General features: G+C 37.3%; 1 protein-coding gene across 4 annotated transcripts in view; it reads right to left on the reverse strand.

The window, feature by feature from the left end:
• Positions 1–20,222, reverse strand: part of SORCS1 (sortilin related VPS10 domain containing receptor 1) — a 467,434-nt gene that overhangs the window by 201,176 nt on the left and 246,036 nt on the right. For all 4 annotated transcript variants that reach the window (XM_069461103.1, XM_069461105.1, XM_069461104.1 and 1 more), the window contains exon 3: positions 10,872–10,971. In XM_069461103.1, coding sequence (XP_069317204.1) covers positions 10,872–10,971 — 100 coding nt within the window. The remainder of the gene's footprint in view (positions 1–10,871; positions 10,972–20,222) is intronic.

Raw genomic sequence — 20,222 nt, forward strand, 5'->3', positions numbered from 1 at the left:
ACTATTTGAGTCACACTGGATGGGTTTGGCTCTGAAGAAAAGCTGCATCCATCCCAGCGAAATCTGGGTGCTGATGGAGAGAGCATCATCATTTGTCAAGTTGTAGCTCTTCTCTTTCAAGGGAATTTGGGCCCGTTTTAGAATGTAGTGGAGAGAATGATGAAGTACTAGTCTTTGGAACATCAAGCCCCACTTGATTCACCACAAATGCTTGGCTGCTTCTCTTACTGCTGTGTTTCACTCCATTTTTCTCATTTCGCCAATTTTCCAATATTCACCCACTGCCCTGATCCAGGCAGGCTCCACAGGGTCCAATAAGTTTATAGGGACTGTATGATCTAAATCAACAATTTGGATAAACAATCTGTCAAATAAACACTTTATAAGCTTTAGGGTGCAAAAGAGTAGGATGTGTAATATATAATGTGAAATTATTAAGATTTTGAGAAATGTAAGGGACGGTACCTGTACCAATGCAAACCTCATGCTCATTTCTACCTGCTTCTTCTAATCTGTGAGCTCTTTGCAGACAGGGCCCTGTACTATGCATGCTTGTATCTCTGATGCCTAGTAGTCAATAAATGTTGGTTCAACTAAATTATAATTTTCTGTTGTGAATGTCATGACCCTGTGTCATACCAATCTGCTTCAGTGGCCAACTTAATGCTGCTTCCCTGACTTTTCCTGATTACATTTCTCTCCAAACTCTTAGAGCCTTTGTCATCTGTATGATGCAAATGACACAGTCCACCTCCTTATGTTATTTAAATGCATCCCTGCAATGGGATGGTAAATTCTGTGAAGGCCACGCAAGGTTTATGCTTGTTTTATATTCACTATTGTGCTTGCAATGAACCAGGCACAAGCTAGGTGCTCAATAAAATATGTGTCCATTGATTTCTTCTTAATATTGCACCTCCAAATCTTATCAATAGTTCTGACTCACCAATAGTTACATGGGATAAATGCTGACTATATCAAATCAATAATAGGGTGAATTTTAGTTCTATTAATTCAATATTAATAATGTCACCACGGCCCATTTATTGATTTTACAAGCAAGACAGGAAAAAAGTTCATAACAATTGAAAACATGGCATGTGTGTGTAATCCTAGCTACTCAGAAGGCTGAGGTGGGAGGATCACTTAAGCCCAGGAGTTTAAAGGCTGCAGTTAGCTATGATGGTACCACTGTGCTCCAACGTGGGCAACAGATTGAGACGTTTTCTTTGGGAAAAAAAAATGAAAATAAATTGAATTATTATATAAGAATTGCAATTCAAATGGGTCACGACTTTTTTGGGTTTAATTTGTGATTATAGTCAAATATCAATGGAAATTAAACATCTTTTAAGGAACAAAATAGACAATCATTTAAATCTGAAAACCACTCAAAGCTATGCACTGTGCTTGTGAACACTGGTTTCTCACAGCACATTCACTGAAAGACAGTTTTCATCTTCTTTTCCCCTTCTCCTTTGACAAATATTTACTTCTGTGAGATCTTCCTAGAGTAGGCAAAGATAGAGTTCTATGTGCATAGCTATCATGATATATAAGTTCTGTATGGTAACTGATTGTTTATACACTCATCTCCTCTATCAGACTGCACAATCCCTAGGAGCCAGAACAATGTCTTATATTTCCACTTACTAGTGCTTAAAAAAGATCTGAAACAAAATAGGCATTTAATAACTTTTGGTTGAGTTGACAAATGACAGCATAAGGCATGGCCATATAATTTGAAACAGATAATGATGACAATGAAACTAACATTCATTGAATGTGTGCTAGGTTTTAGGCACCATTCTTTGCTTGTTTTGACTCTTTACTGCCTATAACTAACTTATGATGTTGACACAATCATTATATTTTAGTTTAGAGTAGAAGAAACTGCATCCCACAGAGGTTCACAACACACAAACCAACAAATGAAACCTTGTCTAAGGGCACACAACTAGTATGTAGCTTAGCTAGAATTTAAAGACAGGCAGATTGGCTCCAGGGTCCATAAGATTAACCATTGCACCACAACTAATGACGCCACTGAGCAAAAATTCACAATGACTGCCTGTAAATGGCAAACTGGAGCTTCCTGTAGTGACAGGAAATAGGTGCTGAATAGGTCCACCTGACAAGTGAACAAAATACAAGGTATACACATAAATATAAGAGAACATTCCACAGAGGTATGGGGGAGTAGCTAGGAAAGACAGAATTGAAGGGACAAAAGTCCATTAAGTATGGGCAGACACAAGGATATTTGAATCTGCTGCAGGGGAGCCGGGGAGTCTAGATCGAGGCCTGCCTAACCCCCACACTTGAGTCATAATTGTGTTTTCCTTCCTGGCAAAACCAATTTCGGCCACAGCCATCAACATCTTTTACCCCTTTGAAACCACTCAGGAAGAACAGAAAGATAAGGGTAAATTGTACTCCTTCTGCAGGTCTTAATAAGTTCCTGGTAAATTAGCTCTCCCCTCTCTTGGAGATCTCAAGAGATTGTTTAACTTGTACAGCTGAAAATATTCACAATTTTCTTATTTCTTTTGCTTCTACCCTCTGTCTTCATTGTGCCGTTTTTGTATTGGCTTTCTCTCATTGCTGTTTAAATCATTTGCAGTCATCTCTGCCATCTTCTCTGTTGGCTTCACATCTGTTCCTTTCCTCCTACGCCTCTTCTTATCTGTGAGAGGTTGTGTATTCAGGATGCTTTCATTTTATCCATCCTTTGTTTCTTGGATTCATCCGCATTGTCCTTTTCTCTACTTACAGGCATGCTCATTTCCTGGTGGCAGATGCTATCAACTGGGCAACACTTAGTATTCTACTCTCAAACAAACACACATAACCCCAAGCAGTCAAAGAAGAAGAGATTTCTCTCTCTTTCCCAGCCATTGCATTGCATATCCCATAGTGCAGACCTTTTCACCTATGAAGGTCTAGGCCTGCTTGTTACCTACACACTATAGTGTTTGTCCTGTAAAACTTAATTTAAGTAGTTGACTTGAAAGGTTATGAGATGAGGTGCATTTGTGACGTTAGGGACCAGTGAAATAAGGAAGTGGGTGACTAGAGGAACAGAGGGGACAAAACCATGACAAGAAGGTTTAGTCAAAAGAAAGGTCAGGGCAGCAAAAGGAACATCTCAATGTAAACAATTTAGCCCGTTAGGCTGGTGATACTCTCTTAATTTCTCCAGGGAAGAAATAGCGGTTTTATTAAAGATTCATCCACATTGACTTTGTTTTCCTGACAGCTCCAACAGAGAGCTTGGGGCAGTTCTGCTACATTGGAGTGAAACATCTCCACTCTAGTAAATATGGCAAATTTCCTATAGCAGCTGACATTCATCTCCATCCATCACCAGAGCAGCACAGGCTATTCACTAGAAACAAATGTTCTAGATACAGTATGTCAAACACCGGATGATGGAAACCCCTGAGAAACCACAGGGAGTGTGCTGGAAGCAAACAGACCAGAATGTTGAAAAGACCTCTAACCATTTTCTACAGCAGAGCGTAACTTGGAACCAACCAGAAATAATGCATTTGACCTTCCTAAAAGGGTAACGGATGGGCACTTAACATTAGGCCAGACAGACTTCAGAGAACACGAGCTCTAATAAGGACAGATCATGAGGCAAAAATAAATAAATAAGTAGGTGGATAGATAACTAAATTGAAAAAAAAAAAATCCCTCCTCAAAGAGGACTGAGCAGATAGTCTATTATGCATATTTGAAAAATGGTCAGCCTCTGAAAGTTTTCCTTTCGGCTTTGACAATTTCGGATCTCCTGGCTACAGCAGCAACCTAACTTCTGATAACCAGTCAGTGATATAAAAAACATGCAGTCTCCAGATCAATCTTACTTCATAAAATTTGGAAACTAGTTTAGGTTATCACTACCTCCATTAACTTCACTTGATAAAAGGGAGTAAAACCAAAACATAGAGTTCTATTTTTTTAATAGAGAAAGCATTATCTAAAATTAGAACAGATTTATCTGTGGACCTATGAATCACCTTTCTACCTACCTATTTATCTAGCTAACTACCCATATCTTTTCTTTTTTTTAAACATAAATGTAGCTAATAAAATTCTAATTTATAATGTCAATAACCTATAAACTTGATCCACATATGGATATAAACTTAGTTTATTAAATCACTAATTCATAATTAATATTTAATGTATTAGATTGCTTATTATATGTGATAGACTTAACATCTTACCAATGAAAAATAACAAATATATGATGATAATTATGCAGAAAGCTTCCTTCTAACAAAGAAGTACTTAGTACTACCTAATGCCGCATGACATAGCACAGTAAATTACACGTTAACCTGATTAGTTCTGAGAATCCAGGCAAATCAAGAGATATGGGGGATTGGGAGAGACAGAGGGAAGGAAAAAATAGTTTTGGAACCCATGCACTGTTCCTAATTTATTGTCTGAACATGCTTTTCTTTATTATTAATTTTAAAAAATTTCTTGCAATATTAGTTTTAGAGAGATACAGATAATATCCAATAAAAATCAACTACATACTTATGTAATGTAACATACTGTGTTAAAAAAGGAAAAGACTAATTTTATTAGCTTTTCTTTATTTATGAATGTTATTGTAAGTGCTTTGATATATATATAATAGTATAGGGTACGTGGCTATTTCAGATATAGTTCAGCATCCTAGATCAGTGTTTTATTTTTCCAACCATGTTCTATAGAGCCCAGGAGTTCCAGAGGGTTCCCCAAGGCTTCCTTTGTGTGACAAGGGGGTTGTCTAGTGGGCACTATTCCTGGCACTCTGTTCCTGTTTCAAAGAGAACATTTTGCACTACTTATTCTGTAGCTTGTTTAAAACTCAGGAGATAACTGCTAGAAAAATCACTCCGAGAAAAAATATAGAAGTGGCACGCTTTCTTGGATTTTATTTTCTTAGTGCTCAAGAAGAAAAGTGAACAATGCTTGATGGACTGAAAAAGTGTAACACTTAGCTACACCCAAAAAGGGATCAGAGGAGATGATCTTGCCCTTTAGTCATCATTCCCCAGGTTAAGTGTAGGGAAGTGAGCATTTATTCACTAAGAAAAGTCACTTTTATTGAAGTTTGGAAAATGCCACTTCCACTCTGTCTCTGGCACTTCTTTATGAATGAAACATACATTCTTTTTAAAAGATTAGAGGCGAACGGATGATCTTGTGTACAAAGGGACAGATGAAAGAGTTAGGGTGGAATGAGCAAGTGTTGCATGTCTGCCAAGGGAAATGTCATGCGCCCCCTTTGATGTATTATACAATACCCCAGCTCCCCTTGGCCTCACCACATAATGTCAAGTGAGTGCTATGCAAAGTCCTGGCATTTTAAATATTAATCATGTTCTTCTTGGTTAGAAAAGATAAAATTATACATTATGACCTAGAAATGACTAAAATCTACAGGGAATCTTTACTGTTTATTCACTTGAAAGAATTAATTTTATAATTAGAGAAAATAAATGAGCCAAAGCTGATTTTACAGGGCACTTTCCTTTTCATGTTCCAGCCAGAAAGTCCAAAACCCAACCTAAGTGCAATTCAAATACTGAGCCATGTGTTGGACACCTACTGTAAACCCAAACCCTAGGCTCGGCACGTTAAAGACTACAAAGCTGATCCAGGCACTTTATCCCATCTAGGACTTCGTATTTTAAAGGAGGGATTAGATGTGGTCAAAACCAAGTATAATCAGAAGTGTGAGAAAAGTGCTAGGAAAAAAGAAAACAGATGCCTTAAAGATGCTAGGGGGTGAGACAATACCATTAGGGATATTGATTAGATTTTACGGGAGAAGTAACGTTTAAGGTTTACTTTCAAGGCATAATGATCTTAGGTTGTCATTCACCAGTTCCATGTAACCTCAGGCAAGTCACTAAATTCTCGGGGACTCAGTTTCCCTATCTGTCAAACAAACAAGTAGAATCTGAGTATTCCCAACATCTTTTAGGTTTGGATTCGATGACTACATGATTCTTCCTAAGGGAAGTTGAGGGACCCTATCAACCTCACCTCTTCCCCATCCTCAAAAGTCAAATATATGGTAAACAGATCACCCAAGCAAATGATAAGAGGAATGAAGCATGCCCGAACATAAAGAGATAAGGAGTCAACAATCAAATCCTTATTTAGAAAGTGTCCCATGCAGTATAGTAATTAAAACCTAAACATCTGGAGAAAATGCAAACAGTGTTTAATGCGAGGGGCATGTACCAAGGATCCCATAGCAATGATCAATGTGTTCTGAGGAGCTAGGGTGCTATTTATAGGATGAAAGTCTTGGAAGATTCTCTCAGCACGAATGATATAAATTAAGTGGTGATAACACAAATGAGAAGGAACTGGGGTGCGAAGGGGGCACAGGAAACATAAAGAACAAATACTGTCTAGGATTTTTCTTCCTTGAAAACATAGTGTGCAGAGAACATGAGACTATAACAACTATAAGAATGTGCTGTTCCAAATTTTAAAAATACGAGCTTTTTTTTTTCCCCCTTTTCTTTCCCAATGAATTCCACTAGGGGTTTTGTTTTCCTTACCCTTGAAGATGTTATCTAACCTTTCATGGAGGAAGAACAGCCAGGGTTGGTTGGGGGTGATGGGAAGGTGTCGCTGATAGATATGCACAGAGTATATGGAAGTTTTTTCTTTTCAGGCAGAATACAAATAAACTCAGAGAGAATTTAAGAGTGAGACTGAGTGAGATTTCAACATTTTTTTTTCTTTGCTACATTTTTATTAGTTCTTCCTATCACCCTCTGCATCCAAGCTGTTCCTTTCAGGTACACGTGTGTTAAATCATCTTTTCTTATAGCAGACTCTATGTGTGTGGCCAATAAACCTCTCCTGACACAAACAAGCCTTGGGATTTATCATGAACTGGAGGTGGGAGAAGTGTTCTCCCTCTGAGACTTGGTGACAGATAGCTAGCCTGACTCTCCTCTGGCACTAGGACCCACTCAGCCTTGTTCTGTTGGGCCAACCTCATATATCAGAGGCCAGGTGCAGGGACCCTTCTGAAAGAGACTAGGAATGAGCCAGGATAATACCTGAGAGTAGGCTTTCTATGTCTTTTAGTTAGTCCAGATTTCTTAGACTGACATATGATGAGATTATAGTTTTTACTGTAACAGACCTGCCCCAGGAAAGCTGCTGTAATTTACGGCAGGCTTGCAGAGAAAGAGCCCATGGATGATCATCAATTTAAACTGTAAATAAGAGCCTGCTTTATTCTGGACTCTGATCCCAATAATGCCCCTAACAAGCTGCCTGCAAAGCCAGGGCATGATGCCTGCTGTGTGAAGCACGATGATTGAAGAACTGCTCTTGTCCTCACAAACCGCTAAAAATAGCAATAAGAATGTGAAGGCAAAACAGGTTTCTGGGAATTCAAGACAGTTACCCTGATGTTGTCAGTTTTATTCCAGTTGCTCCCACTGGTGTGAAAAGCAGAGGGAAGTGTCTGGTACAAAAGATTTTAACTTGCTAGATAGCACCCTAGAGACCTGAAAGAATTAATACAACTTTTTAAAGGAGCCTGTCTTTTTTCACTGGAGGATAGCAGCAGTCCTAGGAGAATTGGAGTGAACTTGGATGCCTTTGTTCTGCATAATTAATAGAGCCTGATATTTCTTTCTTCTTCTTCTTCTTTTTTTTTTCATAAACTCTCATTGATTGGGGAAAATATATTCACACTTTAAATGTTGTGCAAGTACTATCTCTTTGGTTCAAATATGTACCTTTGAGGGAGAAGAATACATATTTCGTGGTGATAAATTCACCTCATAAGTAGAAAAACTGTACACAAATATACTGCTATGACAACTTTATTGATTCTGTACCATTGTAAAGACCTTCATTGTCCTCCAATATTTGTTAAATCTATCAGCATCTCAGAAAGTGACCCTAAAGGCCTCATTTATCTGTAGAGGAGAAGATCCTTTCCTTTAGGCTCACTCATAAACATTGCAATTTAAACAACTCAGGACCACTTCTGCTTCTGGAAAGTAACAGGCCCCGAGAAAGCTATTCCATCATAGTCATGGACACCAACTTCTCTTTTTCTAGAACTAGGGTGTGCCAAGTCTTGAGATCAGCTAAATGCCCATGGCCAAATGCCCTTTTTAAAGCCCTTCAGATAACTACAGACCAATTGTGCAGCCTGATTAATATTGGTGTATTGAACTGAGTGGATTTGATCGTAAGGTTCTTTGCTGTGTTACCTCTAAGCTTCCCGTCCAGTCTTAGGGGCTGCATCTGAACTTGAGAATCTCACTCTGAGTCCAGCTCCTGAAAATAATCTTGGAGTCTCTGAATCCTTACCATACCTTCTACAACTACAGAAAAGCCTATAATCATATGCAATGTTTGGCATCTTACCTTTTTTATCATGTTCTTCTCTAACAGCATCAATAAAGCAGACCATCAGTAGATCAGAACAATTCTAAGGTCTCTTCCACCTGTAAATTCCTTTATTTTTGCCTATATCACTTTACAAATGGAGAAAATGTAAATGACTCACTTAAAGTCACCTGTTAGGTAGAAATAGATGCAAAGCAGGGACCTAGATTCCTGAATTTTTAGTTCAGGGAATCTTTCAATTACAAAAAGTCATGCTGCATTTACTACTAGAATATAGGACCTTTGAGGGTGTGATGCCGGTTTATCTCTCTTTATATCCTATAATGCATAGCACATTTCCTAGCATACAGTTTGTTGATTGTTAAATTAAATTTACTAAAAATGTGAACTAGAGGAAAAATCAATAGGTATTACAAAAATCGATTCAAAGCCAACAAACAACTAAATCTTGTTACAAAAATAAAGGATACAAGTTCAGTTCCTCCATTTGGGACTGCATACACAAGATCAAAATTGTTTAGATGTAATTATTGATGAAGTAACCAGCCAGGGAGGGGAAGATAAGAATGTCCAGGCTATAGTTCTAAATGTGTGAGTTTGACATTATTGAGCTGTGCTATATGATGCTGTGGCTATCAGCCACATGTGGCTATATAAATTTAAACTAATTAAAATTAAATGAAATTTAAAATCCAGTTACTCAATTAACACTAGCTATATTTCAAACACTCAACAGCCACAAGTTGTTAGTGTCTAAAGCATGGGGCAGCTTAGAAAAACATTTCTGTCATCACAGAAAGTTCTTTTGGACACTGCTATTTATAGAGGATAAGCATCACTACTACTTCTAATAATCATATAAAGCAGGAGGAGCAGGAAGATAAGAAAGGAGAATGAAGTAAGGAGAACACATTGATTAAACCTTTACTATTCTGTGCTCAACACTTGAAATGCTTAATTTCACATAATCCTTACAACTCCCCTCAGGAGGCAGGTACTGTAATTATCCCCATTTTAAATGTAATGTCACTGTGGTTGAAGAGATTAAGTAAACCACCATACTGATATACTTGGCAATTGGTTTAGCTGGGTTTTTACTCAAGCCATCTGACTCCAGAGTTTTTGTTCAACTGAAAAGTTAGACTTCTTCTACTGAAGAACTTGAAATGCTTACAGCCAGAGGGAACATTATACTTTACACTAGTCGTTCTTAATCCTAGATACATATCAGAAGCATCTGGGGTGCTTTCTCAAGATATTATAGTTACACAAGCCCTAATCCAGAGCAACAGGGGTGGGGCGCGAGCTTGCACATTTGGGGACCACCTAGTAATAGTTCCTTTGATATGCAGCCAGAGTTGAGACTGATTGCTTGACAGATATTCTCATCACCTTCTGTAGTCTAGATGACAAAATGCAGAACCAACCTAAGGTCACTAATAGTGGCTAAAGAAAAACCTGAGATGAGAAAATAGCTATCAGTGCTACCATAATAACAGAATGTGGCACAGGACATATTAATGAACAACACTCTATTTCCTGGTGGATATTATTAGTTCATGTGACCTATGTAATATTTATAAATTAAATGTCAGAATTCATAATTTGACAATGCAAGTTTGTAAGAACAAAAGTACAGATGTAGCACCACTCTCCTTTTGAGACAACTATGTCTTTCTGACTTAAAAGCAAACATTTTCTTCCTAAAAAAAGATGACATCTCTGAAGAGTAGATAAGCCATCGTAATAGAGGCATGATGTAGTGGAAGAAGTGTGATTGCTAACTAATAAACCTGGATTCTAGTCCCAATTGTGCCCATAACTGCAATGGGGACAAAGCATTTCCTTTCTCTGAACCCCAGTTTTCTCATCTGTAAAGGGTGCTGGATATGGGGCTCTCTAAGGCTTATTGCAGCTAAGGTCTATGCTCAGATGGGACTAACCTCACCACTCTTTCCAAGCTACTCTCTTCTGCCAAATGCACTGCCTCTATCCTGGCATTTCTGTACAGGTTAAACAAACTTTAAAAATAAAATTTTCTACCTGTTGTAGGACGATGCATTCACTTAAATTTTAGTTAACCTATTTATTCCACGCCAAGGGAAAACTGGGACATCAGATGAAAACCCATCTTTTCTGCTGTCTTGTCAAGGCTCATTCAGATTCTTGCGACTGACTGGTCAGAGCTCTTACCAGAGAGTCAGCAGCATCCACTCAACAAGACCCATTCCCTGTAGCTGCCTTTCAGAAACAGTAGCTCTACCTACCCCTCGCCCTCCTATATTCACAGCTGCTGATTTGAAAATTATGATGTGTCAGACATTTCACAACCTTAACATCCATCAACTCATCTTTACATTTCTAATCCCAGCTCAACCGTAATGGATTTTTAGGTAGCTAAAGAGGTTAGCCAACCAAGACAGAAGTCACGTCATGAATAAGTAGCATGCTGAATATACATTTCTTACCTTACGCTTGTTGGTAGGACACACATAGAGATAGCTTAAAATCGTTTTCAAACCAACTTTATCATTCAGCTTCTCATAGGTTGTTCCATAATCGGTTGACCTATAATTCAAAAGGAGCATTAATGAGGACAGAAGTATACGTCATTTGGCTGCTTGTCAGTATAATGCATGTTTTACATAGCAGAATGGTTCTCGGGAGGTTTCCAAATGATTCATGTAGTATATAATGATGTTTAATTATGTACACAGTAGCATCATGTGAGTGGTTAACATTTGCATTTAAATTGAATTGGTAAAAATTAAAACACCATCTCTCTACTGCTGCTTAATGTACGCACAGTGCATAAAAGATGTGGTTCATTTAAAAAGATTAAGAGATGAGGGTGGCCCTTGAATTGACCAAAGAATTAAAGAGCTTTTAGTTAGATATGACATTTCCAAACTTTTGTTTTACCTTTGGCATAGAGGAAAAGCAGGTTCTCCTGATTTATCTACAAATTGTGTTTGCTTTCATGAGTCAGAGAATATATGGTGGGTCGTTCTCTTCAAAGGTCATTCAGTCTGTTCTATTATTTAAGAAAGAAAATGTCTCAATAATAAGTGAAATTTCACGATCTTACTCAATGGTCTTTTCCAGTGTTAAGCAACCCGGAGTTGGGAGGATATCAATTCTTGGCACTGAATCTGTATGTCTTGTAGATTCTCTCATCTTTATCTAGCCATTGGTAAATGACATATTAATTCATATTGAATCATGGGTATTAACTGCCTTTTCTATGAAAAAAATTTCTGTATATCAAAAATTTTAATATTATTGATCATGACAACCATGTGTTATGGGGATAATTATCTGCATTTGAAGAAAGTAGTTGAGAGACCTTCAGTGACTTGCTCAAAGAAAATGGCTAATAAACAGGCCGGTTAGAATTTGAATTCAGGTATTCCGGCTCGAAGCCTTATGTTGCTTTCATTATACCTCAGCTTTTCTTTTCTTTCTTTTTTTTTAATTTAAAGAAGACAGATATAAAATTTCCTTTCAGCTGTTTTTTTTTTTCTTCTCATGAGAGATTCTCAATAAAATTCAGTCATTCATTCACATTTTTAGAGCTCTTAAAATGTATCAGACGCTGTCCTAAGTGCCAGGATACAATACACAGGTCTTTCAGTCAAGTACCTAACGGCTTTATTTGAGAGAAAGACATATAAACAAATAGTTATAATGTGTTAAATGCAATGATAGAGACATGAATTTAAAAATGCTTAGAAAATAAAGTTTGTTCAATTAGAAACACACAAAAATGCAATAATTTTAATTCATTTCTGTTACTAAGAAAAGTTACAAATTCCTACAGGTCACGATGACTAAATAGAAGTAGTTTGTGTTAACAACCTCACTACCATTCATTACTCTGGACCAGGCAGCGGAACAAGAAAGTTTGATAAAAGTGATCCTGGAATTAGGAATTAAGGATTTATTCTGGCTGGAAATTCAAAACATTTCTTCCTAAAATGTACACATAGATGGTAAATACAAAAGAGTCAATACTTTAGAAAATTTATATGACATTCCAAATCACTGAGTAATAAGGAAGTATGTAAAACTTCTTGAAAGAACTATAAACCTTGAAAATGGGTAAATTTAGAAAAGGTAAGTAGAAAGAGTATCATAGACCAGCAGGTACCTTGGATAATAGAAATATATAACCGGCTCTCTTCAGAACGAGTCTTTCACGATCAAACAAACATTGGCTTCATAGCCAAGAATATCTGAGGAGCATTCCTCAACCCTTTCGCAGGAGATTTTATCATGAACCACAACAAAGATTCTTGAAATGCTCCTTCCATATCTATCTTTTTCTCCCCAAATTCACAGCTGATGTGAAATTTCTTGCTACTCTCTAATGTCTGCGATTTCTTTCCTTACGCAGTCCACTCTTTGTGTTTGCCTTTTTCCCACTCTCATCCTAGCCTTCCCGGGTCAACGTTCTCTTTGTACTAGGTCTTGCTTGCCTCCGAAATCTTGCTAACCTTCTTCTAGCTCCTTTTATTGTATAGGGTTTTTCTTTTTCTATTCATTACTCTAAAAATACTCATAAGTTTGAGAATAAACAAATAGAAAAATAAATAACAAAAAACCCCAAATAAACAAAAACAAATAACAAATAAACAAAATCTACCGTAGGGGGTGGTGGGAAGAGGATGAAATGTGTAAATACTGCTATACTATTAATAATAAGTTCAGCCTAGTGATTAGGTGGAAATCAGTAGGACTACATTGGAGATAAGAGAATGGTTCAATTTTCCTGGTGGAATAATAGGATAGGAGGCTAAAGAAGTAGAACAGTCTACAGAGGATGTGATGAGTGGTTATAATTTCTAACTTGATTCTTGAGCTATTCAATGAACATTTTTTTACATGTAAAAATATATACTATACAAAGGCAAATGAGGATTATTCTATAAGGATTCTATGTAGAATCATTCTTATTTGTATGTGTATGTGTAGGTGTGTCTGTGTGGGTGGGTGAGTGGGTGTGTATTTAACTCTAATCTCAATGTGACAAGATGACAATAGAGTGACTGATTCAGATTTACATAAGCAACTTTTTTTTTTTTCAGAGAGCTTACACTATGTTAGTGGCATTTTTCTCTCATTATAGCATCACTTGTCCACAAATCTAGATCCCTCAAAGTGTCTGTCATTGTTTGTTTGTTTGTTTTTTATGACATCTCCTGCTTCTTGATTTTACCAAGCTCAAAAACTGATCCATAATTTGCTAATTCTCCATTCCAACAGAGCTGCATGTTTGTACATTATGGCTTTATAATGAGCAATTGATAGAAAGATAAAAAACGATGCATTTTCACACACCCAAGTAGTACAGATTAGCAGTTGTCCAGGAGTATCCCACAAAACCAGAATTAGACAGAGTGTTGAGAGATGCTGTGAGTAGAACTAACCAACAGCTGCCATACATTGGTAGGGTGGTACAAGAGGGAAAAAATTAAATACTTGCAAACCTGTCAGTAAATCATTACTGCACCAAGTTCTCTAAGTTCTCTGAGCAGTTGCTCCTGCTGGCCTCATTACCATGGCATCTCAGCTGGGGACTTCCTACTTTTCTGCTTTTCCTCACAGTCCAGCCACCAAAAGATTAAGGGTTGGCACAGCAGAGGTCCTCAAGAAATTGCTCCAGCGTCACAACCAGTGCCTGTGCTGATTGGTCAATGGCTATGCTTATCATCCTGCACCCCAGTGGTGGAGACAGTGACTTTGGGGTGGCATTGCACCCTGGAAGGCAACCTGGTGCCCATCTGCAAACCCCAATTTACAGCTAAGAGATGCTCACAGTTATACTCGCAGGGTCAATTGTGGGAGCCGTAGTCTTTTAGGGGCATGGGCTCTGAAAGGGCAGAGGAGACAGGCTGAACAGCAGCCTGGCTGGCAAGCCAATGTACTGGTTAAATATTTTAAGGACCATACCTAGATATGGGAGAAAGGGATATTTTCCAAGATCAAAAAATGGTAGGGAGTGCTGATTAGGCAAAATGTAATGTTCTTTTACTTCATAACTTTTCACAAATTGCATTATTCTGATATACATTGAACCCCTTAAGTGCATACTTCATGCAGCATTTTCCACACATATTTGATTATAGGATCCATTCTTGAGGGATATGGAATGAGATTAGTGTTCTGAGCAACCCACATTGAGAAACACAGTATCAGGGACAAAAACACCAAAAAAAAGATATGGATCTTGGCTTCATAAGAAAGGGGGAACAGTAAAAATATTTTAAATAAATGAAATTTGCAAACACAGATGACAACCTGTACTAACCACAAAGTTACTACCATTATAATGTAAAAACAAAACAAACAAAAAAAAACAAAGAAAAAGGAAGAAATCTTAAAATATATATCATATATAGATATAATAAAGATGCAATATATGCAGCCTTGAATTCTTGACTTGTACCATTTTTAAAAACATTTCAAAGCAATTATTTTTATTCTCAGGCTTTGTTTACAGGTTGACTTATCTGTAGATGAAAAACAGAGGTTCTGTCAACACCTATGCTGTGTCAGAAGAAGCTGAAAGCTTAAAAAGATAAGCATTCCAGGAAAATAAATATGCAAGTTATTAAATCAACCTCACCTCCTTTTGCTTTTGATCTTTAATCCTTAGTCTACCATTTTTACAAATATATCTTAGTGACTGTTAGAACATTTGAAAGAGTGTCTTCATTTAGGGATTTATCAATACATATACAGAGAGCTCAGATGAGTTGCTCTGAGGTGTGGAGAAACCACATCACAGGCACCTCACCTGCCTTCCAAGAGATTATGATTTTTTTGCGATGGCAAAATCTACTACTACATTTAAAGAAGTGATCAATACAGGTTATGACTAGTTTCCATAAGGAGTTGTAGAAACGCAGTGTGTGACTGGAATTCCTCTTCCATAATTTTATGCCACCAAATGAGTTACTAAATAAGCACAGAATCATTTGTAAACTAAATTAATCCATAAAAATGCAGAGCACAATGACTGGCATATAACAAGCAAACTATAAATGATAGCTTTTGTTTTTCATTTTCTAACTTTTCATTTCTTGATTATGTTTGGTATTCTTTGCCCAAGACTTACTAAACCACATAACATGAACCCTTAAGGAAAATCTCAATCACTGAAAATTATTTCAATTTAAGTTACTTAGAAGAGAAAATACTCATGAAGCTATTATAACATTTTTAAATGTAGCCAAATTTAGTCTATCATACTTCTTTGGAGGGTATGTGCTGATAGTTTTATGTGGGACTTAGATCAGAGCTTTAATGGTGAGAGCTGAAGTGTGAGAGTTAAAGATTCTATACTCTGCTTCTATAATTGTGCCAGAATTCCATCACTGAATAGATTATTATGCTTAAGAAACATAACAGATAATATAATAAAAATGAATGTTCATTGGGTGCATACAGTGTGATCTAAGCTATTCACAAGCAGAATCCTATGAGATGGACACTGATATGTACCACATATTACAAAGAAGAAGGACTCAAAAATGTAACCAATCTATTTAGGGCCAAAGAACTTGGAAGGTGCAGAGTCCACACAGGTTGCCACACCAGAGCTCGCATTCTTAACCCCATATTTCAGTGCCTCCATCAAAAGCCACAGAGAATACTTCACAGGTGGAAAAGAAGATGTATTTAGAAAACCCAGTTGAGTGTTGCTTGTGAGGTGAACATGATAGCCACTATGCTGCGGGAATCCCTCCCACAGCTGAGAATTTCTTAATAAAAGAAATATGAACTGAAACTGTTTGATGTTTTACATTGTGTGGACCCAAGCCTGGCTTTCCTTCGCACCTACTAAAAGGACAGAGGGCCTGCCAGGGGGAATCAATTTAAAGAAATGTATGAGCAGAAACTCTCACGAGGATCTTAGAAGAAAAGAAGTTATATCTTTTATTTGATCCATTCTGGCTTCTGGGGAGGCTAAAAACATGGGCAGAATGGTTGGGGTCAGTCTCTTAATGACTTGATAATGCCTCATTAAGATTACCAAGATGTCTTAACCTAACAGAAAAAGCAAGTTTTAGAAGCCAAACAGGACTGCAGTCAGGCACTCGCTAGCTCGGTAACCCGCCCATGCCCTGGTTTCCACAATAAATAAATCTTCTTTCAGTACTCAAGACTTGTCATGTAAAATTCACATTCCAATTTTTACCTGATAGGTTTGCAATATAATTGTGAGATGCATGACCCTTAATCGCTCTTCTTTCTCTGCCTCCTCTCCACTCCCTGTCCACTCCAGCTTTGCTATTCCCTTTACTTAGAAAGCTCTTTCCCCAGGTACCCCAACAGATGGCTCCTTCATTTCTTTCTCAACACTGTTCACGTTGTATACAATAGCAACATCTCTCTCCCCCAGAAAACTCTGTCCTCCTTAGGCACTTTTATTTTCTCTTCATAATATTTATCCCTATATATTTTTTACTGATGTTTTGTCTGTGTTCCCCCACCAGAATGTACACTCCATTCGAGTAGGGAGGATGTCTGATTTGTGCACCGCTGTCTTCCTAGCACTCAGAACAGTGCCCTGGGCACAGTAGGCACTCACAATTTGGTTTTGACTGACATGTTGCCTTGATGGCTCCTTGTTTTTCTTGTGTGGCCCACTGAATTTCCATGAAATCAAAATCAAGAATTTGATATAATCTGGCAAGGACGTTTGGCTGCTTTAGCCCCTGCTATTAGAAGATACAATTGGCTGTATGGGAAGAAGAGGGATAAGGTAGTGGGCATGTTCTATGCCCTCTACTAATTTTTTAATTAATAAACTTTATTTATTCGAGCAGTTTTAGGTTTATAGAAATTGAGTGGAAAGTACCTGGTTCTCATATACCCCCATCCCAAGTCCCCACACATGCATAGACTCCTCCATTGTCAACATCCTCCACCAGAGTGTTACATTTGTTACAATCAAAGAACCTACAGTGATACACAGTCATAAACCTACACAGATTATATCAGGGTTTGTTCTTGGTATTATACATTTCATGGGTTTTGACAAATCTATAAAGGCATGTATCCACTATCTTGGTATCTTAAGGAATAGTTTTACTAAATTTAAAATCTTCTCTGCTACTCCTATTCATCCCTGCCATTTCCTTAATCCATAATAACCACCAATCTATTTACTGTTTCCATAGATTCGCCCTTTTGAGAATGTAATATTTAGGTATATCTCATTTTATTGCACTTCACTTTATTGTGCTTCACAAATATTGCTTTCTTTTTCTCTTTTCTTTCTTTTTTTTTTTTTTTCTTTTTTTGCTAATTGTAGGTTTCTGGCAATCTTGCATGGAGAAAGTCTATTAGCACCAACATCAGGTACTCATTTCATGTCCTTGTGTCACATTGTGGTAATTCTCACAATATTTCAAACTTTTTCATTATTATTCTTATATCTGTCATGGTAGTCTGTGATCAGTAATCTTTGGTGTTACTATTGTAATTGTCTGTATATGGGCATCAAAAACCTTGCCCGTATAAGATGGCAAACTTAATCAATAAATGTGTGTGTGTGTGTGTTCTGACTGCTCCACCAACCAGTCATTCCCGTCTCTCTCCTTCTTCTCGGGCATACATATTCCTTGAAACACAGCAATATTGAAATTAGGCCAATAAATAATCCTACAAAAGTCCTTAAGTGTCCAAGTAAAAGGAAGAGTTGCATTGTTTCTCACTTGAAATTAAAACCTAGAAATGATTAAGCTTAGTGAGGAAGGTACTTTGAAAGCTGAGACAGACTTGTGCCAAACAGTTAGCCAAGTTGTGAATGCAAAGGAGAAGGTCCTGGCGAAAATTAAAAGTGCTACTGCAGCAAACACACAAATGATAAGAAAGCAAAATGACCTTGTTGCTGACATGGACAAAGTTTTAGTGGTCTGGATAGATCAAACCAACAACATTCCCTTAAGCCAAAGCCTGATCCAGAGCAAGGGCCTCTTCACAACTTTGAAGGCTAAGAGAGGTTAAGGAAGCTACAGAAGAAAATTCTGAAGCCAACAGAGGTTGGTCCATGAGGTTTAAAAGAAGAAGCCACCTCCATAACATAAAAATCCAAGGTGAAGCAGCAAGTGCTAATGTAGAATGTAGAGCAAGTTATCCAGAAAATCTAGCTAAGATCATCGATAAAGGTGGCAACACCAAATAACACATTTTCAATGTAGACAAAACAGAATTCTGTCATAAAATGATGGCATCTGGGATTGCATAGCTAGAGAGGAGAAGTCAATCCCTGGCTTCAAAGCTTCAAAGGACAGGCTGACTCTCTTGTTAAGGGATAATGCAGCTGGTGACTTGAAGTCGAAGCCAATGCTCATTGACCATTCTGAAAATCCTAGGGCCCTTAAAAATTATGCTAAAGCTACTCTGCCTGTACTCTATGAATAAAACAACAGAGTCTGAATGACAGCATATCTATTTATAACATGGTTTACTGAATATTTTAAGCACATTTTTGATACCTACTGCTCAGATAAAAAATATTCTTTTCAAAATATTACTGCTCATTGACAATGCACCTAGGCACCCAAGAGCTATGATGGAGAAGTACCATGAGATTAACATCGTTTTCATGCTTGGTAGCCCAACAGCCATTCTGTAGCTCATGGATCAAGGAGTAATTTTGAATTTCCTGTCTTATTTTTTAAGAAATACATTGTATGAGGCTATCACTGCCATAGATAGCAATTCCTCTGATGGATCTGGGCAAAGTATATTAAAATTCTTCTGGAATTCTAAATGGCATTTAGAACATGTGTGATTCATGGGAAGAAATGAAAATATCAATATTAAGAGGACTTTGGAAGAAGTTGATTCCAAACCCTCATGGATGACTTTGATAGGTTCAGGAATTCAGTGGAGGGAGTAACTGCAGATGTGGTGGAAATATCAAGAGAACTAGGACGAGAAGTGAAGTCTGAAGATGTGACTGAATTGCTGCAATCTCATGATATTACTCAAATGGATGAGGAGTTGCTTCTTAGGGATGAGAAAAGGAAGCAATTTTTTGAGATAGAATATACTCCTGGTGAAGATGCTATGAACTTTGTTGAAATAACAACAAAGGATTTCAAATATTACATAAACTAGTTGATAAGATAGTGGCAGGGTTTGAGAAGATTGACCCCAATGTTGAAAAAAGTTGTACTGTGGGTAAAATGCTATCAAAAAGCACCACATGCTACAAAGAAATCTTTCATGAAAAGAAGAGTCCATCAATGCATCAAACTTTATTGTTATCTTCTTTTAATAAATTAACACAACCACCCCAACCTTCAGCAGCCACCACTCTGATCAGTCAGAAGCCATCAACACTGAGGCAAGACACTCTGTGAGCAAAAAGATTATGACTCACTGAAGGCTCAGAAGATCATTAGCATTTTTTAATAATAAAGTATCTGGTAATTAAGGTATGCACATTTTTTAGACAAAATATTATTGCACATGTAACAGACTACAGTATAGTGTTAACATAACTTTTATATACACTAGGAAATCAAAAAAACTGTGTGACTTGCTTTAGTGGGATATTAACTATATTGTGTTAGTCTGGAACCAAATCTTCAGTATCTCTGAGGTATACCTCTAATTAGAATTAAACAGTATTTAGCCTATTTAGATTGGTGTCTTTCACTTAGTAATATACATCTGAGGTTCCCCCATGTCTTTCATGTATTGATAGCTCATTCCTTTTTAGGTCTGGATAACATCCCACTGTCTAAACAAACCATAATTTATTTATTATTCATCTGCTGAAGGACATATTGGTTGTT

This window comes from Eulemur rufifrons, chromosome 28 (assembly GCF_041146395.1).
Source record: "Eulemur rufifrons isolate Redbay chromosome 28, OSU_ERuf_1, whole genome shotgun sequence".
Classification (NCBI taxonomy): Eukaryota; Metazoa; Chordata; class Mammalia; order Primates; family Lemuridae; genus Eulemur; species Eulemur rufifrons.